The 27760-nt window shown below is 39.3% G+C and overlaps 1 protein-coding gene across 2 annotated transcripts in view; it reads left to right on the forward strand.

Annotated features, from left to right (window-relative positions):
* The window catches only part of LOC139943414 (transmembrane protein 151B-like), a 39088-nt gene extending 15862 nt beyond the window's left edge, over window positions 1-23226 (forward strand). Inside the window, exons 1-2 of one of the 2 annotated variants that reach the window (XM_071940228.1) lie at window positions 14512-14917; window positions 18702-23226. In XM_071940228.1, the coding sequence (XP_071796329.1) occupies window positions 14792-14917; window positions 18702-20540 (1965 nt within the window). In that variant the 5' untranslated portion in view covers window positions 14512-14791 and the 3' untranslated portion in view covers window positions 20541-23226. Of the gene's footprint in view, window positions 1-14511; window positions 14918-18701 lie in introns of those variants that run through there. The other variant, XM_071940233.1, reaches the window with a different exon arrangement.
* The last annotated feature ends 4534 nt before the right edge of the window (window positions 23227-27760 follow it).

The following is a 27760-nucleotide window of genomic DNA, read 5'->3' on the forward strand; positions in this document are numbered from 1 at the left end:
TACACGCTGGTCAACCTGGCAGTACAAATAATAAGTCATTACTAAACCCAGTCTGCAGTCTGCAAGGCCCAAGCTGCATGGCCAATTACATTGTGTCGGACATTGACATCACAATATTCAGTAATAAATAATTTTCACTCGTATGGTACTGTTTAATAACTATATTTACTTCATTATTATTTAATTATTTCTCTCCACAAATTACACACAAGAGAGACATACAAAAGATAATGAGAAGGCTAGACACAAGGAGAAAATGTAAATAATTTCTCATAACCTAAAGGTTCCTGCTGCCGATTCAGTCTTATAATTGTATGAGGAAATCGTTGAAGGTTGTACCTAAGACATATACTTATTGTATAGTATTGTGCATCATCTTTAGTTTGAGTTTTTGTTCACGGGTTACACATTTCTGGAATAGACTGCAGGGGACTTGCAGTCAAAGGTCGTGGGTTCGATTCCTACCAAACCAACCGCTGATTTCACAATGATAAGAAGAGGTACTCTTTATAGTCTGGTTACTGAGTCATCCCTTCTTGAATTCTTAATCATAGACGTTAAACTAATGTTTGTTTGAGAGAGACTGGCTGCTTCCAGATATGTGTTTATATCCCCTTAGTGGGAGTTAGTGGGAGTTTGATGAGTTCCCTTGACGGGAAGATTAACCATCCACATGAAGACATTGCGGGCTTTCCTCAGGTGTTGTCGTAATATTCCTTCTTAAAACATTTCCTTTACAAATTGTGTTATGAAATATTTCTTAATGTTTTCATTAAAAAAACATGTTCACAATGTATCTCTCGTTTACGTAAGGCAGGCAAAGAGACAGTCAGACAGACAAACAGACTGTCAGTGTTCTAACGCTACTGCCATACCGATTCTATCGCTACTGCCATACCGATTCTATGTAATCTACTACACAATGCTAACTGTATACTGTCACCAGCGGACAATGCACTATGGTTGTACTATGGCAAACTGACACAACCTTCTGACGTCATCATCAAATACTGCGACTGCAGAATTGTACATTCACATTACACTCCCATCACTCAGTTCATTGTCGCATCAAGTCAGATAGTGAATCTTAAACATATTTAACGATGCTGAATAGTATTGTCTGACTGCAAACCATGGAAAAACCTATGCATTGATTGTATATATTGTTGTGATGAAAGAGTGTGGAGCCATAAACTAAATTACTTGCTGAACAACAAGTAATTTCCCAACTCTGATTTTACATCCATTACTGGTCTTTGATAAACATATATGGAAATTGTCATAATGTGGTCATAATTATTTATAGTGAATGAGAGAGATGAACATTTTACATTTTAGTCTCAAGATTTTCGCTTTTGTTCCCCTGAGATTTCAAGTGTCTTGGTTCAACATCAGACATTTGATCATTGTTGGACGATGCCTTGCAGAGAATCTTAAATTGACGTAAGCCCTTTCAATTCAGTGGGGCACGTTTGGTGTCAAATAAGTTCCAAAGGACAGAACTAACAACAAATTGTGTTAACAATATGCATGAATTGCTGAATTCACTCAAAGCTTTTCTATCCCTGTGCTTAATGTTAATATCTTAAACAGTCTATAAACGAATCAACTTTTCATCTTCGGATTTTGAGCATTACTTTTAGTGATATGCCCCTACAACCTGAAACGTTTTGGCTACTGTTTTTTTTTAAAGAAATACCGAATTAAGCACTGGTTGATGTTGTCATGTTGAACTAGCTCATATCAACATTTTAAAACCAGCAAAGATAGCGCCATAGGTAATTTTAATTCTTCAGTTGTTTGGTTCTTGTCAGCAGCGCATTAGGCCTATATTCAACCACTACACAGAGCTGTTTTTATTCACATAAACGTCGAAGGACTTGTTCGAACAATTCTCTTCTTAGCCAATCAAACTTCATGTAATTCTCCGTGTCACCAAACCGCATCTTCAAGACACTTATGAAGCAGACGAACTAAGAACACACAAGTATCATTTGGCGCCAATTCTGCGTCACCATGACTTTGAATCAGTCCTCTAGGCAGGCTGGTGTACTCGATAAGACATGAGGGCGTTAATATAACATCTGTTATCTGCTGGTGGCATCTGTTGATGGTATCTCCGAAAGGACTTGTTTGTTTCGAACCTTGTTAATGTTTGGGGATTTATTAGCGAATGAAAGCTTTTTATCACTCAGGACATCTCAAGAACATAGTGGTGTGGTTCGGGCATTTTCCTTGCCTGTGGTTAACATTTTACAAAATATGTTATGACAAATGACGTTGGGCGTGTTTGATGCGATGAAAATAACAAAACACTCAAGAACTTAATTACACATTTGAAGGTGTGTCTGCCAGTACTTCATGGATTGCTTAAAAATTCTACAGTGAACCTTCATGACCCTCTTTTTCCACGAGAGAGCAGTCGTACATGTCAACGATGATTACATGGTCGTGTAACTCTGACACATCAACTCCCTTTGTAATGTATAGTCATGTTCGAATGTACATATTTAACCGAATTCGTCTGGGGACATTACTCTCTTCGGAAAGTGTGATCCAGTTGATTAATGTAACGTCAGGGTTATAGACTCGACATGGTCAATCATTACGTCTAACCTCGTCAGCAAGAGTTTTCTATTCACGTGCTCACTTTAATTGCAGCCTCTGGGAACGATCCAGCACCATTGCAATGAGATGCAGGAGGGTGTAGTTAGGCCAAAGGAAAAACCTGTTTGGCGTTCCCTCTGCTTCCTTTTGTGAGGCTGCCTCATTTTTTATTTATTTATTTTTTTTTTTTTTATTTATATATATATATATATATATATATTTTTTTTTTTTTTTTTTTTTTTTTGGGGGGGGGTGTTAATGTCGAAGCTTTATACAGTGCACGTATCTACCAACAAGGTACTCAAGGCGCTTAGTATATTTTACGGAAAGATGGGTTATTGAAGTTATGGATTCTGAGACCAAATTATGTAGCACATTATAAGGGTTTACAATGTGCTACGGTACATTCAGCAGCCACAGCCAGGAACACCAGGGCAAACCCCTTCTCTTTTCGATAAGTGCACTGGGTTCTTGTACGTACGTTACACAACATACGTGACCTACTGATTTACGTCTCATCCAAAGGACGAATCAATGATGGTTAAGTGCCTTGATTAAGGACAAGTGTCACGACTTGGGATTCGAACCCTCACTCTGCTGATCAGAAACACCAGAGTTTAAATTCGTTGCTCTTATCTAATAACCGATCGGTCACGACACGTCCACTTTTTCCTTTTTATTTTATTTAAAAGGATACATATTAAAGATCTGTGAGGATTTTTATTTTAAAGCATAGCCGGTTGTCTTTAAAAATGTGTCGGGCGGCCGTCTTGAAAAAAAGAGAAAAAAACATCATCCTTCCTTTTCCAAAAAGGTAGGACGTTAAACATGTTTTATGTTTTACTGGCCTTGTATCATTCCGCTTGATGCCAATCCAGCAAGACTCTATAGTTACCTGTATCTAACGTAATGTAATGAGAAAGCCTAGAGGGTATTCCAGCAAACAAGGCCGTATAACAACACCAAATCTCATCTGGCGTTACAGCAAGACAGTTTCTAAGATTACTTGTGATCACCATCTAAGATGCCGTGGCTTTATCATAGGATACTGAAGCCTTACAAAGGAAAACACCCCTAAGCTTGTTCTTTATGAAGTCATCCCCTTTTCTCATTCCTTCATATATATCACGAGAGGTCTCCTCATTCGTGATGAAGTTTGGTACCGTCTTAAGTGTCTTCCTCCCCCATGGCACTAATTGTCCTCTTCTCGAGCCCTCCGGGGCTCAATTGAATTCTTCCCTAGTTTGTCGTGCCGTCTAACGCTCCGAATACCCCCGGAGTCATCTATCATGTTGATGTGCTGCTATCGTCACGTGTATAAGGGGCCATGTTGTACTAGGGTTTTTGTAAACGTGATTGGATGCTTTGAGCACAGTGTGAAAATTGTGTTCAGTATCGTGCCACAGGTTACCTAAGCTGAAATTACTTTCATGTGAATGAGTTATCATTTATCTCAGAAGCATGTTTTTTTTCTTAATGGGAACATTTCCATGTTTCTGAGAAAAATTATCCCATTAACCCAGTAATATAGGCAATTAGAGCGTCTGTAACAGGTGTCTTCGAAGCTATCTCATTGAAAGAAATCTTAAATTTATTGCATGTTAGTGAGTTATCATTTATCTCAGATTGACTTTCTTCGTGAAATTAATCTATGTTTCTAAGAAAAATGTTCTCATAAATTGAGTACCATGATGATAGCCAAATAAAGTTTCTGTAACAGGTGTCTTCGAAGCCATCTTATTTTAAGCTATCCGACAGTGCTGTTTTGTTACTTAATAACATTCATCTCAGAAGCTTGTTGGTACATGTCTAGTGCCATATTTAGAGCTGGGCTACAGTATTTTTTTTTTAAATGTTTTATAGTGGCTGCACGTATGTGTCTTGGAAGTTGTTCGGCATTAAGTGATATCTCTTGACAATTTTCGAGAAAGGATGGAGTGATTTTAACCTCATCTCATGGTCAAATTAAATATAATAACTTCCTCTCGTGAAAATTAAAAGTCCGGCAGCACTGCCTGGCTTTCACATTAGACTCAGGAACTACCGTGACCGCAGGTTCGTGCTTAGAATAACCTACATACACTCTTCTTCAAGAAAACTGTATTGTTACGGAATCTGATGGAAGTAAAAAGACTTCTTATAGGAATACTATCTGACAATTTACTATATTTTCTTCCTTGAGCTACATTTGGTATTCAGACTAAACCCATATCTGTTTGGACCCGAATTAATTTTCTTTATGATGAGATTGTAAACTCAGGAGGTCCGTTTCGGCTCAGACAGGTCGATTTGAATCAAACCACCGTTATTTAAAACAATAAGCTATTTTGGGATATGGTGGACACCTCTCAATTGAACTGACTATGGTTTGGGTGAATCTATCTGTATATACACGCAAACCAAACAGTGCGATGCCATGTTGTCTGACATATTTAAAAAGGGCCAGTGGATACAATGGATCAACAATGGATGAAGTAATTAGTTAACAATGGGTTTGATGAGTAAATGACAACCTATTGTCTTGTAATGATATTCATTAGTCAATATAAACGACTTTCTAATTTAGAATTCCTTAGGGTAATTGGCGGTGTATTGATTGGGTAAATGAAGTGTGGCGAATCCGTCAATTAATTGGCACACACGTGGGTGGATGTAGCTTGGATACACGGCTCACTTACAGTGGGTGCTTTATACACAATAGAACAACGCTACCCCACAATGGTGTCTTTGTTCTAGTGGTACCCCACAAAGGACTTCAGAAAAGACAATAGAAAAACAATAGAAATACAAACATCTTCAAAAATGCATCCCCTGTAGAGCAATATTTTGTTCTGTATTGTGTTTAGTTTTTATTTTAAATCTTCGGACGTAACTCTTTGTTGGCAAGAGCCGTCCATGTGTAAGGCAAAAACAAAAAACACTGTCATCAAAGTGATTTGCCGTCCTAGAACCCGCAAACCCTTTTTTCCCTGAACAGTTTTCCATAGACTTTGTACTTAATTTTCCCTGGTGAGCAGCTCGTCCTTAAGAATTCCCATAGTATGGAGTCCTTATTATTTTCCGTTCCCCCCCCCCTGGTCTCCATATGGTTGGCCTGCCGAAAATGAGCACACAGTTATGTTGGTCAATATTGAGAATACAATTTAACTTTAATTTTTTTTGTTCAATCTCTGAATTTTTTGCTTTTTTTCCTTCCGTTTTTGTCAAAATGGAACAGTTCTCGTTGGAAGCATTAATCCCAGATAATGACACTAGTCTTTAGAATGAGTCCTTTTACGTCCCCTTTACCTGTTTGGTCATTACGGGTCCATAAAGTACTGAACATGATCGCCCTCATACTCACATAATATAAGAGTGTGTGTATTGGTCATTTACGACTAGAATATAACTTTAAGAATTGTGTACAACCCTGTTCAAGACTGTTGCTTTGATTTTTTTTCTCATTTTGTCGCAACGAAACTGGACTAATCGGAAGCATATTGATCTCGAATAACGCCATGAGTATGCCCTTGTAAAGACGCAGGAATCATCATAGCCTATAATGTTACAAGTAATTTGTATCCGGGCCTGGCATAATACTCTCTGTTTGGGATTTTATCCACATCTATTGCAATTGTCAACATATACTAGATGTACGTCATTTAAGTGGGTATGGATTTACATGGAATGTGGTTTTGGATGCAACAGTTTCAGCAACAAAGCTAGTACTTGTCTCATTATAAAATATTTACGCATTGGTGTGTGTTTTAATGTTCAACGTCTATGATGTTTTAAGGGAACATAAACCTTCGGTTTTTTTTTTACCGTTCGATTGTGTCAATCATATAAATGTAGATAAAGACTGTAAACTAACCTGTGCCCATTTTGGGGAAAAAGATACAAGTTTTTATTCCGTAAAGTTTGAACATGAGAAACGTTACTGTCAGTTACGTTTCTCAGTTTGTGCATGGCGATAACGGATATCTCAAAAACGGATATGATTGTAGTCTGTCATTTCTATAAGTCTCAAGTAATAAAAACATTTCTCACAATTCACGGGATCGCTTTACATCAAAATATGAATTATAAATACAATATTTTCATCTCTTGTTTTCCTTCTTTAATTACCGAAAGCAAAACCTTTAATCTCTTGTACATATTGATTAACAGCTTAAAGTGTGAGTTGACTGGGCTGCAAAAACACCCAGGGGATCATGGTGTTTGGGATTATATTCCGTCAAAACTAAATCCAGCACTAATCTCACCCGAGACGACCCCCAAGACCAGAGTCAGTGACTTTATTTATAAACACGTAGTGAATAATGCACTCCCTTGCACTTTGCATATCACCCATTGGCAAAATGAATAGGAGCTATGAATAGATGTGTTCTGTCTTCGCTGGGAATTGCAGGGGAATACAAACAACCTAACGCAGCTAGTAGCTACTCAATCAAGTTCATGTGATGTACGTATCTTTTAGGATCTAGACTGCCAGGCAATTTCTGGCCCTTTTCGAAACCACGGCTTCGGCTTTGGATTCAGCTTGAGGTTCCGCCCTCTCTTCTGAAGCCCCGAGCGCGTACGTAATGCACACTTAGTTTGTCAAAACAACCGCGGGTTCAGGCTAGCCTGCGAATCCAAAGCCGAAACCGTGGTTTCGAAAAGGGCCTCTGTTGTCATAAAGAGTTACAACAGCGCCCCCAACCTTCATCCTTGCCCCTGCTGGCTCGAGGCGGTTCATGGTGCAGTACATAGCAGTATGTCATCTCATTGAGCAGAGCCATTTCCTTCGTGTGGTGTAATGTGTTGACGTAAACTCTCCGGCTAAACATTGCCGTGTTGTGTGAGGCTCCTGAATGTAGCTAGAGTAATTAATGTAGCCGAATCCTTGGTAAAGCTCAAGTTGTTTCCTTATTAAAAGCTCGAGCCTTAAATGAAGCTCGAGTCTTAAATGTAGCTCGAGTCCTTAATGTAGCTCGAGTTGTTAACGTAGCTAGCTCGAGTGCTAAATGTGCATACGTTCTTAATATAGTCCTCAATGTATTCCGGGCCTAAATGTAGTCCGAGTCTTTAATTTAGTCATAAATCTTATTACAATCTTATATAGCTCCAATCCCAGTGCGGATACTTAATGTAGCTCAGGTCCTAAATGTAGATCTGGTTCTTCATGTTGATCGGGTCCTTAATATCCCGTGTCTTAATGCAGCGTTCTTAATGTGTACGTTCATCCAGCCTTGTTGTACAACCAGATCAGGCTAAATTTGGGTTCAGTGTTCAGGCTTACTTTATATGCACCTGGTTGGGCCACATTAAAGCATATGGTTGGGTTACTCAATTAGGCATACGGGGGGGGGGTTAAGTAAAAGGTACAGGGTATGGCTACATAGTAATTTTAGGTAGGTGGGGTGGGGTGATGCCGTTTTTAGACCCGTGGTATCTTTTGGTTTTTGATTACATCTAATGGACGCATATACCTGTCTTCGAGTGTTTGGCATAACATGATACCTCTCGACAGTTTCAGAGGAAGAATGGAGTTGATTTAACCCTCATCTCATGGTCAGACTAAATACATATCATTCCTCTCTCGAACGAAAAGAAAAACCCACTCACCACAGAGACTGACAACCTTTACTGTTTGTGGAGAATTTAAGAGCCTTTCGCAATCCAGCCTTTTAAATGGAAGCAGTAAATATTATCTTGAGCTAATGGGGAGTTAGATGGATGAGTTGCTCTGCCGTTATATATTTTTAAAAAGCCATTTGTATGCGAAGACGAATTCGTGCATGACATGCAGCTCCGTGTAGGGCGTAGACTTGGTTCAAGTCCCGTTCTCATGAGAGAGGTCCCTAAGCATATCGCGCCAACTACACTACTGGCAAACAAGCCGTATAGCAGAACGCGCTCGCCGTCAAAATGTGGTCCCATGAATATGGCCCAATTTCACAGAGCTGCTTAGCACAACAGTTTGCTTAGCATGAAATTTCTTCCTTGATAAACACAGGATTACAACCAAATATTCATTTGTTGCATGTTGCTTACTGGTATGGGCTGTTGTTTGCTGGTCCTGAAAATCACGTGAAAATTTGGTGGGTAATCCTGCTAAGCAAATTTGTTGTGCTGTGCTAAGTAGCTCTATGAATTTGGGCCCTGGTTTGAGAAATGCAGAGCATCACAAAACAATAGTTTTCTGGCGATGGCACGGGATTGAGGCTTGAGTCAAGTCTATTTAGTGAAATGACGTCACTATGACTCAGAGTGGGGGGGGGGGGTTAAATGGACAGCTGATGCTTACTCGATAAATCAAAATCCTTCCATGTAGATTGAATGATTTAGAAGCAGGTGGGGAATATTTGCTGTTATTTTGTGGTGGGAATAAATGCATTTTGCAAGTTTCTAAGAAATGGTGTATACGGCAAAAATTATAGGCACTGAATTTACAACGAAGGGTTTAACATGGCATCTTTGTTTGTTTTGTAAGAACCTATAGCATTATCATAATTATTAACAAATATATATATATAAGCTTTGGGAGAGCTGTTGATAGTATATTAAAAACAATGTAAGAAACTACTCCCTCTAAAGTAACGTAAATTTTGAAAAAACTAATTTTCACTTAATTTGAATCTTTTAAAGACTTTACGACTGAAGCCTTTTTCGGGCGTCTGAAGGCGCTCTGTCATTGTTTTCTTGCACTTTCGATGATCATGACCAATGAGCCAAATTTTCACAGACTTGTTATTTTATGTGTTGGGATACAGCGACTGAGAATACTGGTCTTTGACAATTACCGAACGTGTCCAGTACCTTTAAGGTTTACACTGATATACGCCTCAAGTTTCTAGTAGGAGTATTTTTTGGTCCAGATGTTTTGAACCATGTCTCGCTTCGAGGTGTACGTTTCCGGATGCAGGGAACCGGGTTAAATTATTATTCGATCCTCATATTTTGTTAATAAATAGTGACCTATTTATCACGGTGTTTTACTCTTCGCGGGAGAAGTGATGGTGACGTTAGGTCTGGCAAACTAGGCTCGAAGAAAATTGGTAAAGAAAATTTGCTTTTAAGTATTTCATTCTAATTTAACGTTGATGGTGCTACATTTCAAATAATGTTCTCTACCGCTCTTACTGGTTGACTATGGTGAGCACGAATTCGGGTTTTCTGCTTCTTCTCATCCAGACATTCTTACTTTTCTGAAATGATATTTATAACAACAAAGAGCCATTCCAACAACTTTATTCCACGTACTGCGTCTCTTTCTAAATGTTCTTTTACCTTGTATGTATTCTCCTTTTTAACATAACTATGATTATTTTTAATTTTCAATTTGTTAATCTTTGGAACCCCTTGCCTAGTACATGTTTCCCTGTTGAGGCAACTATTTAATCATTTTTCTTTTCTTGAAAGTAAAAGACCTAAGCAAGTCTCAATTGTTGCGAATTATTGATTGCGAATCGATTCTGCCGCCACCTTGCCTTTTGGTCAAGACGGCTTGGATGCTAAACATAAACACACGAAGTAAGACTAGCACGTGCCTGAACCTCTTGTCTTGAGACTTGCGAGTAGTCTTGTTTCGTGTCTGATTAGATCAGGCAAGCTTCGAGGGCTTTGAGTAAAGTGGCTATAAGCAACTGGCTGATCTACTGAGCATAATGCGCAGAACGTTACATATTGCAAGTAGCCTTTTCTGAAGGTTTTTGAACAGTTCTTGAGTGAGTAATGTATGCCAAGTTGAGTCCTCTATAAATTGTTTATTTGCGAAAGAGGCAAGTGGACACTCTTGGTAACTCAAAACAGTTGTTAGCATAAAGTCTTACATGGTAACAAGCAGAGGAGAGCTGTTAGTATAAGACATTGTGAGAAACGGCTCCCTCTGAAGTAACGTAGTTTTTGAGAAAGAGGTAATTGGTCACTCAAATATTTAAAGACTTCAAGCCTGAAGCCTTTTATTATGCATCTGAAAGCTCACAAATTTGTGCGACAATGGTGTTTCTTTCTCTTGCAATTTCGATGACCATTTGAGTCATCGAACACCTTTGGTAATCAGAGCATACTGATCAAAACGTCGAGTTAACACACGGTTCTTTTCAGAACCACCCCAACTCATTTAGAGATAGTAATTACATACCACAAACCTTTCTATATCTCATTTTCACCATGCAAAGTTTCAAATCCTACTCATTTGAGTCAAATTTTTCACAGGTTTGTTATTTGATGCATGTTGGGATGCACCAAATGAGAATATTGTAACTGGTCTTTAACCAAAAGTGTACAGTGCATACTGTGGCTTGCAAAGCTAAGTGCGAAAACGACTCTAAATGAATCTGACGTGCTTGATTGCGTCAGAGCTGATTAAGACCCTTCCCGGATTCCCTGCTTAACCTCGTCCCCTCAATAACTGTAAACACTGTGTCGCTCCTTACAATATCGTGTATTTGAAGTCAACCATGATCAGCATTCTACACACGTACACGACTCTCTGTAGTATCAATCATCACACTTTCATTTATCAGCAATCCCGGCCCTTGACGATTGAAATGGAGTCTAACGTAAGGGGGCAATGTCGTAGACTCTTAGTCCGCAATCAAACGTGTATCAATCAACTGGTGGGGTAAGGCATCGCATAGTGCCTCAAGTGACTAAGGGTTAATCAGTGCTGGCTAAAAGCACAATATTGGTCGTGTGTTATCTTCCATACCTCTGGTATTAAAGGCATTGGACACCTTTGGTAATTGTCAAAGACCAGTATTTTCACTTGGTGTATCCCAACACATGCATAAAATAACAAACCTGTGAAAAGTTTGGCTCCATTGGTCATCAAAGCTGCAAGAAAATATTGAAAAGAAAAATCTCCCTTGTTGCGTTGTTTTCAGATGCCCAATGAAACTCTCCAAGTGTTTTATTAATTGAGTAAGAAATAACTAAGTTCTCATTACGTTACTTCAAAGGGAACCAGTTTTTCATGTTTTATACTATCACCAGCTCTTCATTGTTCGTTACCAATTAATTAGTTTTTGCTGACAATTATTTTGAGTAATTACTAGTGTCCAGTGCCTTTAAATGGAAACTGAGCATTCATCACACTAACGAGTTGGTGGAACTCGAGTGTTATGCATTTTGTTATTTGTTTTGAAAGATGGCTGGCGTTTTTGGTTGGAGTGATGTGGCGCAGGAATCAACTTGGGTATCGAATGACTAGTATAGACTCATCCAATGAGATCGTACAGGCCCGTGGATTGTGAATATAAATCTTGCTCTTCCGTTACTTAAAAAACCTGGTATGTAAATGAAACCATGGAGTCATCGTAATGTTAGAAGTATATACAGATTAGACATGGAGAGGGAACGATGAAGGATTGCCCAGTTTTAGATTTAAAAGACACGGTCACTGACGTGCTTAGAAAGGGATTTTAAGTACTATCGGTTATACACAAAATAAATTTCTTGTTATCCTATACAGTTTGAATAAGAAGCGTTACCGCGGTAACGCTTGTCATATCGTGTACCCCTGAGGGATTATTTTTCATGCGTTTATTCGCTCCGTTTCGGCGAAACCTCTCAATGCGACCACTTTTTGAAATGCGATTTATTTCCACATACTAGTTTTGTTGTATACAACTACATTTATACAGGATTAGGATTTAAACAACTGAACTGTTCCAAAAAAACAATGTATACTTTGCCTTAAAGTCACTTGGCATATGTGACATCAGTTTTTGCCGCCATTAGAGTGCTGCTCAGCACACACAGTCAATAGACGAGTGGCTTTTAGGACTGCTAGGGGAAATGAAAAAGGAAATTAGTCGTTTTCTTTTGGACGCCATGTAGCAATCTCTTGTGGATGAAGTTAGGCATCTGACAGACAAACCGGCTGATTTGTTCGAAAACGTCTAGTAGACTACCGTTGAGTCAACCACAGAGAGAATTTGATAGCAGTGATTACTTAGACGACCGAAAGAAATCTTGTCGTTTCTCAACCGAGTCGTCAAAATTAATTCTCCAAAATTTCTATTTCATGAAGTGTTTTTCTCGATGTTGTGGTTAAATTACTCACAAAGGTTATTAGCGTAAAAACTTACTTGGTAACGAGCAATGGAGAGTTGTTGATAGTGTAGAACATTGTCAGAAACTGCTCCCTCTGAAGTAATGTAGTTTTTGAGGAAGAGGTAAATTCTCACTTGAATATTATTAACTTAAGGCCCTGAAGCCTTTTTTCGGCATCTCACACAAACCTGCGCAAGAAAGGTATTATTCTCTTTCACCTTCGATGACAAATTGAGTAAGCATTTTCACAGATTTGTTAAAATTGTATGCATCTGTTGGAATGCGCAATGTGAGAATACTGGTCTTTGACAATCACCAAACTTGTCCAGTGCCCTTTTTCGGCATCTGAATTCACATTCTGAATTCACACTTTTTCTTGTATTATTCAATTGCACTTTCGATGACAAATTGAGTCAAAATTCTAAGCACTCAAAGATTCATACATCATCATCTGTATTTGTGATAATGTCAACACTACAGCAATTATGGGTTGCCAATGGTATACCTGTATGGATACACCAAATGAGAATACTGGTCTTTGACAAAATACCAAAGGTGTCCAACGCCTTATAAGGAATTTAATATGTTTTGTAATTTGTTGTCAGTGCATCACTTAGATAATTTTATACAAGTAGGTGTAGAGATTGCGCTTGAGTTTCTCCAAGGTTCGCCAATGGAAATGACTCTAAATAATGCATTCGTGTCTGAATTCATTGTCTAGATCCACCCGCTTGAGATGGCCTACCGACCGGGTCTCCGAAAGCCCCCAAGCCCCCCTCTCTCCTTCTCTCCACATACCGTGACTCTTGTCGGACTCGAAGCTATGTGGATTGTAGGGTAATGCTATTAAGCCAGCACACATAGTGTTGCATTCCATATCTTCCGAACCAGTTGTTCGACCCGACTCCCCTAATCCACGCTTAGGGCTTGGTCTGTGTATTCTCTCATAATAAAAAGGGTGTACAAATTAAAGTCCGTACATCAAATAGGTCGACCTCTTCCGCATGATATAAACTTGTTCTAAATTAGCTTCGGGTTTTTAAAATTCAAAAAGAAAATATATGATCACGAAGGTCATTTTTATCTCACCCATCTTGTGAACAACTTAAACTTGGGTTGTTTGTTTACGGTATTTTTGTGTTTTTCCCTATTTAATATTATTATATTTTGTAACATTTTAAAATGTTGTGTGGATTTGCTGAGTCTTCCTATTGATCGCGTTTTTTTTCTGTCTCGTTTAACTCATAAAATAGAATGATATTGTCTACTTAATTTTATTTATATTTTATTGTAAATTGTCACTGTTGTTGTTTTATAAAATCGTAAATTGTACTTCTATTTATAGTGTGCCAACACCCTCATACAAATCGACCATCGGTGATTTTTGTAAAAAAATAAACCATTAATGAATGAATAACTAATTAATTAGTTAGACCAATTTTGGCATTTACAATTCTTAAGTCGAAAAATTTATAATTTGCTTATAAATGAGTAACTCCTTACGAAATAGAGATTTGAAAGTTTCAGGTTTGCGGTCAAAATAACAAGTCTTTTTCAGGAAGCACAAACAAAAGTCTGTTCGAATTGTCTTCGTAAATAAGTGTGCTAAGCCTAGGGACAGTGCGTATTGGGAATATAAGTAAATGACATTTACACAGTCTTATAATATTAAAGGCTTCAACCGCGCAGCAATAACTCGACCGACAAGCCTCGTACTCTATGTCAATAAACACAACTGCAATGAGCATGCGTACAAGTAGCCAATTTAAAAAGCGCGCGATCGCCATGTGCACTTCCAATTCACACCCACCCTAGCAACCAGTTATTACCCGCGTTTTTCTTGGATGAAAATAGCAGTGTGCTATAAAATAAACTGTGAGCGTCCCTCAATCATGCTCATGGAAAATAACAAGCTCAGTGGAACTCAGCCTTTAATGTGAATCGGTTTTTCGACCTAAGCCTGACATGACATATCTCGGTAGGTGTGTTATTTTTCTTTGACCGAGATGGTAGTGTAAGATTGGCTATAAAGACCTATGCGTGTGAGGACTGTAGAATAAATCATTATACATGTGAGTAGTGACTAAAGCTCACCTGTGCTGAGAGGAAGCTACTTCGTATTAGCGGCAAGCACCGCTAGGACGGGGTGTGTGAGCTGGCAATGGCAACCGGTGATAGTGACGAGCCACCGCGGCTTAATACTGAGTTTGATGCAATACGGACCGACATCAATGCTCTTTTAACTTCAATTGCTGCACTTACTCGTCAAATCACTCAGGTTGGGAAGGTATTGTAATTTTGTTTCATATCAATAGTGGTTATTTGTTCACATAGCCTTTTTGAGATATTATGGTGGCCACTGTATGATTGCACTGTGTGGTTTAGGTGTATACAGACAGATTTACCGAAACTTTGCAGTGTTATAGTAAAATGTGTCCACCATATCTCAAAAATGGCTTAATGCTCTCACTTTGTTTGAGTTTGTGATGCGTTTTTAAATCTGTGATTCAGTTACTCTAACCGCCACGAAGGCCAATCAAGAGGCAAAGTTTGGCTTTGTCAAATTACTCAGGTTGGGTGGTATTGTAGTTTTGTTATGGTTGTTTCTTCGTAATGGTCTCACTTTGTTTGAATTTGTGATGATGTATACCCGTTGCTAAAACATAGGATTCGAACTGCCTCTAGCTACCGGGCAATCTCGGTACGGTCTTATAGTTGGTTTGACACTGCTCTAGAATTGCAAAGGTCGTGGGTTCGAATCCCACCCGAGTAATATGCCTGTGATTTTGTTCCCCAAAGAACCTCGAGAAGTACTGAGTATACAGTGCGTACACACATTGGTGTATATGGGTAAAACCAAAAAGAATACTCTTTATCCCCGATGCAAGGTTAACATCTATTAAATTTGCGATGCGTTTTTAATTTTGTGATTCGGCCATTCGCGTCGCCACGAGAACCAAACAAGAGGTTAAGTTTGATTTTGCTTTTGACTCAAGTTGAAAAATGTTATTTAGTTACATAATATCAAAATGAGGTTTTTTTTCGTAATGGTTTTACTTTATGTGAATTTGCGATGCATCTTTTAAATCTGTGACTCGGTCACTCACGCCGCCACAAAAAAACTAATCAAGAGGCAAAGTTTGATTACGATTTTGGAAGCCATTGAAGGGAGCTTTTTTCAAGCACATATATGAAAATCAAACAAAGGATGGATATTAGTATTTAATGTATGCAGGCAGGATTGTTTGAATATTATAATAAGAAACAGACAATACGAAATGAAGCATCGCACTCGTTTAAATATGTATTGAATCTCGCCCGTTCTCATGGCAACACTGTATTCTTAAAACAACATGTTATGCAAACTTAAAATATTTCAAGGATTCTTACACAATTGGACTTATGGAGAGTAACTGTTATTATTTCTCTTAACTGTTATTATTTCTCTTACATTACGTGGGCAATATGTCAAAAAAAATTACTTAATAGCAGTTCCTGGTTCGTTATTGGTGCTGCTCACGTATAGGTAGGTCTACATGTATGTTAGGGAGGTTTTGCAAGTAAATAAGTAACTGATTGTTGGGGATACTTTCCTCGTGGAAATCAGTATTGGAAATAATGTCTGAAGATAACATGGCGACGGTATTGGTTCATAAAGAGTACAACAATAAAAACAATTTATTTATTTTGTGGCTAGAATTTCATCTTTTCAAGTCCATTTTTAGTTTGCAAAGGGCACTTCCATTGGAAAATCTTTAGATCATTATAGGAAAAAATCTAAAGGGGGGACCAAGGCCAAGACCAGGGCAACAGAGGCCGTTGCCCCCATGTCATCTATTAATAAATACAGGCCTGTTATTTATCATGTCCTACCTTATGTCATACTTTCACAAATTTGTTAACGTACCAATATTTGGTGCTCAATATGTGGCATAGTGTGCCCTTTATTGTGTTTTCATCGTGTACTTTGAATTTCGGGAATCGTTTAAGATGGTTTTAGGGAGGTACTTCTTTGCAAGAGAAAAAAAGTGTGGTTTAAAAGCATAATTATCCTCTCTTTAAAAAGGTATCCTAAAATATGCGTAAAGTAAGGCTGTGAAAATAATGTGTCAAAGTTGCAAGAAAATAATGAACGAAAAAAAAAAACCCGTGTTGCATAACATTGTTGAGGCATGTGCACAGTGGGGGGGGGGGGGGGGGTCCCTCTGCCCCATATTGGACATGGTATGCCAAATGCGTACCGTGTTTGCTTGAGAAGAAAACAACAATATGCAATATTACTGGTGTTATATCATCCGTTCAAACACCCCCACGTGATGCCCTCTCGACCAATCAGAATGGACTACATTTTCTCCCCTTATTGCCGAAATCGTGGGGGAGAGAAATGCCCGCTGTGTACTGCAAGCAGACATCGTGTTTTAAATTGATGACATTTACCATGGACCCTCTGGGTGGGTCCTTGCATGTCAATCGACTCTAACCTTATTTGCTGTGCCAACTTTATTCAATTGTCAGAACCAAACTTCCTTGTGTTGCTCTGGTTTGTCATGATGGTCGTTTTGGTTTGGTTTGTCATGACGGTCGTTTTGGTTTGGTTTCCTCTGGTTCCCAAGTTAACATTCAAATGAGGACATAGATTCAAGCTGAAATCACCGCCAAAGATGCCCAGGGGTGGATTTCACAAAGAGTTAGGACTAGTCTTATCTCGAGTTAGGACCGGTTACTCGTCCTAAACTTAGGACTATCCATGCAATGTGTATATCTCCTAGAAGTTAGGACTAGTCCTAACTCTTTGTGAAATCGACCCCAGGGGTGAGTTAAGACTAGTCTTATCACGAGTAAGGACGGGTTGACTCGTCCAAACTTAGGACTTGACTCAAGTTTTTAAGTTACACATAGGACTATAGTCCTAAGTTAGGACAATCTTTTTTGAAGTAGACCCTTTTCTCGTCAAGCTTGTTTGTGATATTCGAAATTATTTGAGAAACCTTGCCTTCCCACGTACCTTTCGCGTGTTGAAGAAACGCAACCGCGCACTCTGACGTTGCTAAACGTTTGAATTCTTCGAGACTTGTACACACACAGTCTATTGATGATAAAATTGTACACACTTGCCAGTCAGGTTTATACCAAATACATGTAGTGTCTGAAGAGAAGACGTAACGGTGCAACGAGTTAGTTCATAGGAGAACAGTAAAAGCACAAGACGGCTATACTACCTATACTATTCTATACAACCATTGGCTCTTTTCGTTCGGCTTTGAATTTGGCTTCAGGCTCCGTCCTCGTCTGAACCCGGCCCCTGAGCACGTACGCACAGCACGCGCAATTGTTAAAACAACCGCGGGGCCAAGCTCTTCTGAGCCGAATCTGGAGTCGAAGCCGTGGACTCGAAAGGGGGCTTAGTCACTCCACTGCGGGAGGATTGCCTCTTCACCACTATTCTTATACCTTGATCTTTCTTGTGCTTGTCGCATCCATGTAACGCTTCCAAATTCTCTGATGTCGTCCATCCAACGCCTTCTTGGCCTGCTGCTTCCACGGCCGCAGGCCTGTATGCTTCGTTTTTGAAGCGAAGGGCAAGGGCACCACGGCATTTTCTTGTTGGTAAAGGGCACCTGTGAAGAAGTTGTTAATTTCTGGGAGCATTTCAAGGGCACCAAGGCAATGACCAGGGGGCATGGAGGCAATCGCCTTTGTTGCCTCCGTGAAGTATCAGGCCTGCTCTATACACAATGTGTCCATCTGCTGTCATGGACGCATCATGACGCCTTTAAAGGTGGTCTCTGCCCGTCTCAATTTCTTTGTTTTTATTTCATTCATGATGTCCCTGCATGGCATTTGTTTTCTTTCTAACCCTGTCCTTTCTTGTAACTCCTACCATGATTCTCTCCATTGGTATTTCAGTGACTCTAAGATTCCTTTCCAATTTCCTAGTTGTTGCCCAGGTTCCTGAATATGATGCTGAGTTTCCCAAAACTCCACCCAAGAAACTGTGCTCCTCCCAGACGGCTGCTACTTTTAATTGATGTAATACTTAAAGTTTCTTTGATTCTTCTTTCTATTTACAGCAAAGACCGATCCAGAGATCATTGTGTGCAACACTACGGGATGAGGCCCATTGGAAATGCCTCATACTCTCAGTGCTTATGTACGGTAGCTTGACGGTGGTCTTATGGTGTGAGCTGACCACGGTGGAAGTAGTGGCTTACACCTACCACAACAGCCCCGTCACGGTCCTAGACAGCCCGTGTGAAGATGGCTACATGTACATCCCCGTTGCTTTCCTTGTCTTACTGTATCTTGTCTACTTACTGGAATGCTGGTACAGTGAAATCCGCATTGAGATCTACTATAGAGAGGATACCCGTGCGGTGTACGACCGAGTGCGACGAATACGCGAGTCTTTCCCGGTAGTATGGTGGCGTGCTATCTCCTACCACTACAACAGACATACGAGACAGGTTACTAGATACCGACACGGGGATACCTACACCACCACGCAGGAGTACTACGAGAGGATCAACACTCATTCTGCTGCCAGTGCGTTCGACTTCTCGGAATGTGGTGTCAAGGATGTCTCCAAGCAGCTCATTGACCTTGAGGAGTTCCCCATGACTAGGGTGAGCTTCTCTAAGAACTTCATGTTCCTGAATGAGGAATCTGAGTACGACTACCTCTCACAGAGGGCCCGGTTCTTCGGGGAGAACGACGGCAGAGACGAGAACATGGAGACCCGAGAGGGCCTGACACTGACGGACGTTGAATTCACCGATGACATGATCTCCTATGCCTGTTCTAATAAGCTTCCTTGGTATTTTTCCATGTCCGTTTTCTGGGCCATGTCTTTCATCCTACTCTCCTGGCCATTCAGGATCCTAGTGTCTTACAAAACAGCCATAGTGGATTATCAGATAGAGAAGCTCTTCGGAACCAACTATTCCGGCGGCATGCTCTCCATGGAACACTGGAACGGCGATACTATGCATTTAACACGGGTTAACACTGTAGGGAGTAATTGCAGCCTAGAGTCTATGATACGCGGGAATCGCCATGTTGTTCCGAGTTACTCCGAAGCGATCCTGATGGATCTCTCGAACGGGAACACTCCCCGATCCGGTCAAACTCCCAACGGATCCCTCGCCGAATCCAGAGCTCGGAACGTCGGCGGGAGCGATGGGTTTCTCGCAAACGGAAACAGCAGTCGGATTACGACCGGTTCGAGAAGGAGCAACACCCGACGGCTGTTTTCTTTCACGAATGCAAAACGATCCTCTACCGCACCGCTGCACGGTAGTGGAGTGCTTAACGCTCGCGGTAGCCCCTCGTACCGTGCTATCGGTGCTTCGGCACACTTCTTGATCACGAAGGACCGTCTGAAGGGGACATCAAACGGCCGTGCGTCTCCTATTAGCATTCAACTCACACCGACTGTTAATGGTATTGGTGCCATACAACTTACACCCATACCACAGAAGAAGAATGAACAACGTACCCGAACGGGCGCTGGAGTGAACTCCAAAACAGGATCGCCAAGACATGAACCAAAACCAAAAACCAAAACCGCAGCTGCGGAAATGCAGGCACGAAAGACAAAGAAAAGACCCAATTCCTTACCCATATCTTTTGGTACCCCGGACAACCTCAATGAGAATAGTGCAACAAATCAATGCATGCAAACATGGGCCGTTGTCGACGGACAGCAGCGAGTACGGACGGTCATTCGACCCCAGGAAGAGCCCCAAAGTGCCGGTGAGAATCCACCCCAAGCACGGCAGCTACCACCGATGCCGGAAGGGTCGCCACCGGCTTACGAAGTGGCGTTAGAAATGGCTGTACCACGACCCGAGGAGCGGAGGATACCGGAGTCCGAGAGCCAGACTAACGTAAACATGGAGACGTCACTCTGACGTCACAACTGACATAACTATGACGTCACTCTGACGTCAAAACGGAACATAATGTCGACATGTCTTTAAAATGAGTGCTTCCATTGACTCTTAAAATGGAAACAAAAGGACTTTGGACAAGAAAAAACTGTAACATACTCTCTACTAAACTTCCTTCCTTTTTTATACATGAACATTGTAAAAGAAAAACATATAGACCTATATAAATAAACGCACACACCAACACAATATCTTCATGACACAATCGTATATGTTTTTTCAAAAATTGGTTTTGTACACGAAAGCGAAGCGAGAACGTCCTCGCTCAGTAAAAACACCGGGATCCCTTTTGTTGAAGTCCTCGGTTTAAAGGCACTGGACACCTTTGGTAATTCAAAGACCAGTATTCTCACTTGTTGTATCACAACAAACTAGTCTGTGAAAATTTTAACTCAATTGGTTATCGAAGTTGCAAAAGAACAAGGACAGAAAAAACACCATTGTTGTACAAATTTGTATGCTTTCCATATAGTCCAAGAAAGGCTTCAGGCCTGAAGTCTTTCTCAGATTAAAATATTTTATTAAGAAATTACCTCTTTCTAAAAAACTACGCTACTTAAGAGGGAGCCGTTTCTCACAATGTGTTATATTTCCAACAGCTTTCCGCTGCTCTTTCAAGTTAGTGTTTGTGCTAATAAATATTTTGATAAATATATTTATTTATTTATTTATTTTAAATCTTTAGACATACACAATAGTTACAAGTTGACTAATTACCAAACGTGTACAATGCCTTTAATCGGCACGAGTAGAAGAAAATACCCGTCGGAAATGTTTGTGGAAAATGTGGAGATTCACAATTCTAAAAATTGGTTTCGGGAATTGTTAAAAGGATTTGTCAAGCATTTTAAAAAGGTGTAGGACAAACTTGAACCGGTTTACTTTGAATCTCAGTTTCTATTTGCTTGTTTCGAGCAACAACGAAGGTGTTAGATTGACACTCTCGGTGTCGACTTATTCAGTGTTACTTTAATTAGGACGAGTCCGGTTTAGACACCAAAAGCGTAGATGTTAACACCATGGATTTCTGTCGTGCATTTTAAAGTGTGTGGATGTGTCATGTTCGCTCACTACAAATTATAACACAGTCACAGATTTATTAAAGTTGTTTTCTTTTGTCCCAAGGAGTTGTATTTTATAACAATTGCAAGCCATAGTCTTTCGCACTTGAAACTCAATGCAGTACTAGTCTATATTATCATTAATTATAATTATGGATTGTTGTCTTGTCAATGTGAAAAAAAAATATTGAAAAAGAACTTCGTTATCGGATTGTCTTGTCTATAGATTCTATAAAATGTATTTCAGTTGTTTTAGTTTTACATTTTCTCGACTCTAATGTTTGTGTACCCAAGCAGCAATCGAAATATTTATTTTATTTTATTTTGACAACGATCTTGTTTAAAGACACGGGACACTATTGGTAATTACTCAAAATAATAATTAGCATAAAACCTTACTTGGTAACGAGTAATGGGGAGAGGTTGATGGTATTAAACATTGTGAGAAACGGCTACCTCTGAAGTAACGTAGTTTTTTTACACGAATTTGATTTCGAGACCTCAGATTTAGAACTTGAGGTCTCGAAATCAAGCATCTGAAAGCACACAACTTTGTGTGACAGGGGTGTTTTTTTCTTTCATTATTATCTCGCAACTTCGACGACCAATTGAGCTCAAGGTTTGTTATTTTATGCATATTATGTTGAGATACACCAAGTGAGAAGACTGGCCTTTGACAATTACCAATAGTGTCCAGTGTCTGTAAAGGAAACGTATACCTTTGGTTTTTGGAACCTTCCTCGACAGTTTTAATCCTATATATAAATGTAGACATACTAAAATAAAACCAAACCTGTGAACATTTCATTTCAAAAGGTGTTACCGTTTTTAAGACATTGTCGAAAATCCGGAGCGGTTATGATCTGACAGTAACGTTTCTCAAGTTCAAGTTTTGGGCATAAAGACTGATATCTTTTTCCAAAACCACTTTACTTTGAAGTTAAATGATTCTCAAAGTGTTCGAAAGCTTGTTTTTATTTCTATTTTTTATATTTTTTATTATGCAAGTCGCCAAAAGGCCTGAAGGCCACTTCATGGTGTGGTCTACAATTATTTTTCCAGAGGCCGTTGCCACCTACTCCTAGGGCTGAAACAGGGTCACCCCTTTTACAGACCTTACGGATGCGTTAGGCCTACTTTATTGCCATTTATTTTAGAAGTGGTTACAAAAAAGTATATCTTCCCTTTAATATTGATGTCGATTTGTGACGAATAATCGTGCATACGTGACTTATAACGTTCAATTTGACATCATTTTACTGAAGTAAAGTATGTATAAAACCGTTTCACAATGAACCTCAAATCCTATTGAACTCAATATTTTGATGACGCTCGAATTTCAATGCACCCATTTTTATTATCTGCAATTAAATTAAAAGCTGTACTTTCATCTAATGCAGTACTCAATGGAAATCACCTACTTAAGCCTTTCCTGTGATTCACTTTGGAGACTGTAAGAACTGAATAATGGTAAACCTTATTCAACTTCGATATGGACTTCACAGTGACACCAGACACAGTATGTTTTTTCTCCCTGTACATTTTAGGCTGTTTTGTCTTTTTTTTTACACTGTACAAACAGAACAAGTAAAGGGTACTCGTAATTGAAGATTTGAATATTAGGGGTATTTTGTGTGTTTTTAACAAAAAATACATTTTTCTTTAAATTTTCTTTGTCTGAACTGTGGAGATTTCACCACAAACTGACCATATTATATATCTAAGGCCAGGGGCCAATTTCATAGAGCTGCTAAGCACAAAAAATTTCTTAGCATGAGTTTGTTTGCCTTGATAAAAACAGGATTACCAACCAAATTTCCACGTGATTTTCAAAATAAGCAAACAACAGCTGAAAACATGTAACAAACAATTTGCAACAAGTGGAAATTTTGTTGGTAATTATGTTTTTATCAAGGAAGAAATTTCATGCTAAGCAAACTTTTGTGCTAAGCAGCTCTATGAATTTGGCCACAGGTCTGAGGTCATCGGGCAGCATGCTGGTTGTTCCCCCGGACCCGCCTTGCCACTTATGGTGAGGGCCTTCTCTTAAATTGCCCCCGCGTCTGGAACTCTCTGCCTAAATGTCTTAGAGATACACATGACATTTCTGAAATTGGACTTTGATCTTGTTTTTAGAATGAGGTTATCTGTTTCTCATAGTTAATATAATCTCATGGATACAAGTCTCATGGCCAGATTCACATTTATTATACCATGCATGAGAGAGAGACATCTCCGCCCACGTGTTACTCTAACCACGGAGGAGGGAAACATTTCAATAATTATTATTACTGAAATAAAAAACACAGCATTTGTAAAGGCGCACTGTAATCTAAAAAACACACAAATTCAATAGGGAAAGCATGTGTGAACAGGTGTGTCTTCAGTTGCTGCTGAAAAAGGGAATGTTATTTATTTCCCCTCAAATATAACAAATATAATTTATAGTCAGAGTTTAAAGTCACTGTCTAGTAGTTGCTACACGGAAGTTAAAGGTTGTATGGCTTCTGACTGGTACCCCGAAGAAGTTGTTGGCAAAATAGGGAGACCTCCAACATAGGGGCTGATAAAGCTAGACCGCCGGCATGTTTAGTACGTTTTTCTTCGTTCAACCCAAACTTATTAAGAGTTAACTAATATAATTTTATACGTCTGGGATTAAGACAAATGTGAATTAATTCATGAATAATGTAAGAGGTTTATTTACTGGATTGATCATGTAAGGTAATGCATGTAATCCTTTAACGCTATGCACTGCTTCAAGCAGATTCCCCCTTCAGCCTTCAAAAAGTGAACAAAAAAGAAAGACGATGAAAAGGCGTCCGTATAATTCAATAGACTCTTATCCTTTGTTTTTCTAACCGAGTGTGTGTTGCGACGGACTTGCCAATTACTTGAGCTTTTTTTTTTTGCCCTCGTGAAAAATCCACATCCGAACATAACAAGTGTTATTCTATCTTGAGGGGTTCTATACTGTTTGTGTATCGTCCCGGAACGGCCGGGTACCCGGGTATCCGGGTCCCACAGCCGGCTCCTCTTACTGCATCCTTTCTGGCCGCAGGAGCAAATTACTGCACACACATCGCCAGCCTCAAAAACAATCTCTCTATAGTATTTTATAGACAAAATGAAGATTTTTGCTCTAAGAAAAAAAGGCATCTTGAAATTGGAGAGGACATGAAGGATGCGGGAATAAATAAGATAACTGATAGTAAAGATGTAATTAAGTTACATGGGCTGAGTATATAGAGAAGGCTTATAACGACATTATGCACGAGAGAGGAGCCCTTCTATCGCAGTTAAAGAAAATATTAAGAAAGGATTGTCTTGACAAACAATGATCTCGGAGATGGCGTACTGTAGCTGGGAATTCTTTTAAGTGATGTATTTTGGAAGGATTGTGTGTTTTTAATCACATTATGCCACACGAATGCATAAACTCTATACATTTAAAGCACGATGAGATTAAATATTTTTAATTTCAAATATCTTCTGATTCTGAAAAGTATCAGAATATTTAAGTACTATATGGGATGAGGGATGCAAAACACATTTGTTTATTTTTAGTTTAAAATCTAACTGATTATGAAGTTCATTCTTGAACCATTTATTTCTGTCAAATATTTTCCTATGGAATGAAGGCATAGGCATATTTGAGAAAACTATCTTAAAATCTTTAAATGTTTATGTGCTGAACACTGTGCAGAGGTTTTGTTATTTTTATTTTTATTCCTCGAACTTCCACTAGCCCAAATTAAATGTGTACATGTTTGTTGTTGTTGCATGTATATGGTTGATCACACAAACACGAAAACTGTCTGCGACTATTTTGTCAGCTTATACCAATCCTGTTTGATCTGTTTTAAGGACGTGTTTTCATGCTGAAAATTTTGCATGTTTTTCCCCTGACCCCCCACAACTGATTGAGCCTCAATGTTGACATGCTTGTTATTTTATGTGAGCCTATAATCATTGATAATCACACAAAACATGAACACTCGGTGACTACCTATTCTGTCAGCACTACCTATCCTGTATATTACTCTTCAAGACAAAATTGTAAGAAGAAACAAATATGATGGTTTATTTAGTCATAATCTACGACCACTTCAATATCATCAAAACAAAATCTGACAATATAATCGCGAAATGATCAATCTCACACAAGAGAGCCATGGATTAATTTTTGTCAGACTTCATTTTAAAAGATTCTCACACCCGCTCCGGTAGATTAAGGCTTCCTGATGTCACCATATCGAGCAATAATTCACCATAGACTTGAAGGTGATCAAATGCCGCCTTGGGGTCAAGGTTATATAAACGCAAAGGCGAGAAAACCTTAATATCAAAACTGCTCGCTATTCCGGTGTTCAGACCACATCACGCCCGGTGTCATCACTCGAACTGACGGCGCAGTCTCCCCCCTGATGCAACCGTTTGGCAGTTTTGCCTCTCGGTCTTTTTTCAAAGTCTGTAATAATCTTTCTGACCTTGTCCATGGCTTAGAGAAAATGTCAGATCACTCCTCTTCGCGTTTACTTTACTTTGTTTATGCAAAGAGGAAAGAGAAGTGCTTAGATCGAGAGCTCTTCCGCCCTCGGAAGGTGCATAATTTATTAGTTCATTTTATATATGATTTGAGGTATTGCATGGTGAGGTATCGATATATAATATGTGGTTTGCGGTAACACCATTTTGCCAGGTAGAGTTTGTTCTTTAGAGAACTGTCTTTCTTTATTCTACTACCACGGAGTAGACTTTATCGGTGTTCAGGAGACTTCACCGTTCTGAAAAGAAATGTCTTGCTTATTGACTTCTACCTGGGCGGAAGGTAGAAAATAGGCTGGGACTACTACTTTAGCTTATAGGATCGTAATTAACTGCACTACCGCGGAGTCATTTCTTAAATTTGTCTCAACGTTTCGACTAGCTTGGTCTAGTCATCGTCAGGAGACTTATTTTAGTTCCACAAATGTCCACACACAGGACTGTGCTGTGTTCATTGCATACATAACTAAAATTTGCATATTTATCCCCAAAAGTCCATGTTGACGTACAAAGCTCCCATCAGAGAAATTGGTCGACATTAATGGATATTTTGCGTGCAACCTCTCGCAAATTAAAAACCAAATCGGAAAAGGAGAGCATTAGTTTCTCTTGTAAATGAGTCCGTGTGCGTTATTTAATCAACTCTCTCGCATGACCGTAATCTTTTTGGAAATACTGTCATTTCTAAATCGAGTCATTAATTTTTCATGTGTCTCGCAAATTAAAAACCAAATCGGAAAAGGAGAGCATTAGTTTCTCTTGTAAATGATTCCGTGTGCGTTATTTAATCAACTCTCTCGCATGACCGTAATCTTTTTGGAAATACTGTCATTTTTAAATCGAGTCATTAATTTTTCATTTGTTAAAGAGTGTTCACAGTGAAGGGACACCACCGAACAGTTCACTCAATCCAGTTTTTAATAACAAAAGTGTTTAAATTAATTGTGGTTGTCTACCTATGCACACCGATGTGTAAGCACTGTGTACTCAGTCCTTTCCCGAGCTCTGTGAAAAAAAAATCACAGGCATATTACTCGTGTGTGATTCGAACCCACGATTTTGCAAAGGTGTTTAGGCAAGGCTCGCAACATCAACATCAGCAACATCACCGAAGGTCTGTAGCCAGCCTCTCTCTCTGTTTACAGATATTTCCATAGTAAATGTTCCACCAGTCTATCCAACCTTGTTCCTCCTGTCAGGGTGTTTGAGCGCGGACCAGGCTTTCTGCTTGTTCTCATCCTTATACTGTGGCTCTGCCGAGATGTAGAACAAAGAGCTACTCAAGTAGCTTTTTCCCTCGTACTGCATCTCTTTGGAACTTCTTGTCTGGTGCATGTTTCCCTTCATCCTATGATCTTCCATCTTTTAAGAGGAATATCAATTCCTACCTTCAGCTCCACTGAGTTTCTGCATTTCCATATTTTCTTCCTTGTAGCCATTTACCTCGAGTGGTTTTTAGCCTTGTTTTGGGCGAACTTGCATAACAAAAATTAAAAAACATCAACAATACCAACAACATTCATATGCTAACAATGCCTGCATTGTCTGCTAATGGCATCCAAGTGATGCGAC

This window comes from Asterias amurensis, chromosome 1 (assembly GCF_032118995.1).
Source record: "Asterias amurensis chromosome 1, ASM3211899v1".
NCBI lineage: Eukaryota > Metazoa > Echinodermata > Asteroidea > Forcipulatida > Asteriidae > Asterias > Asterias amurensis.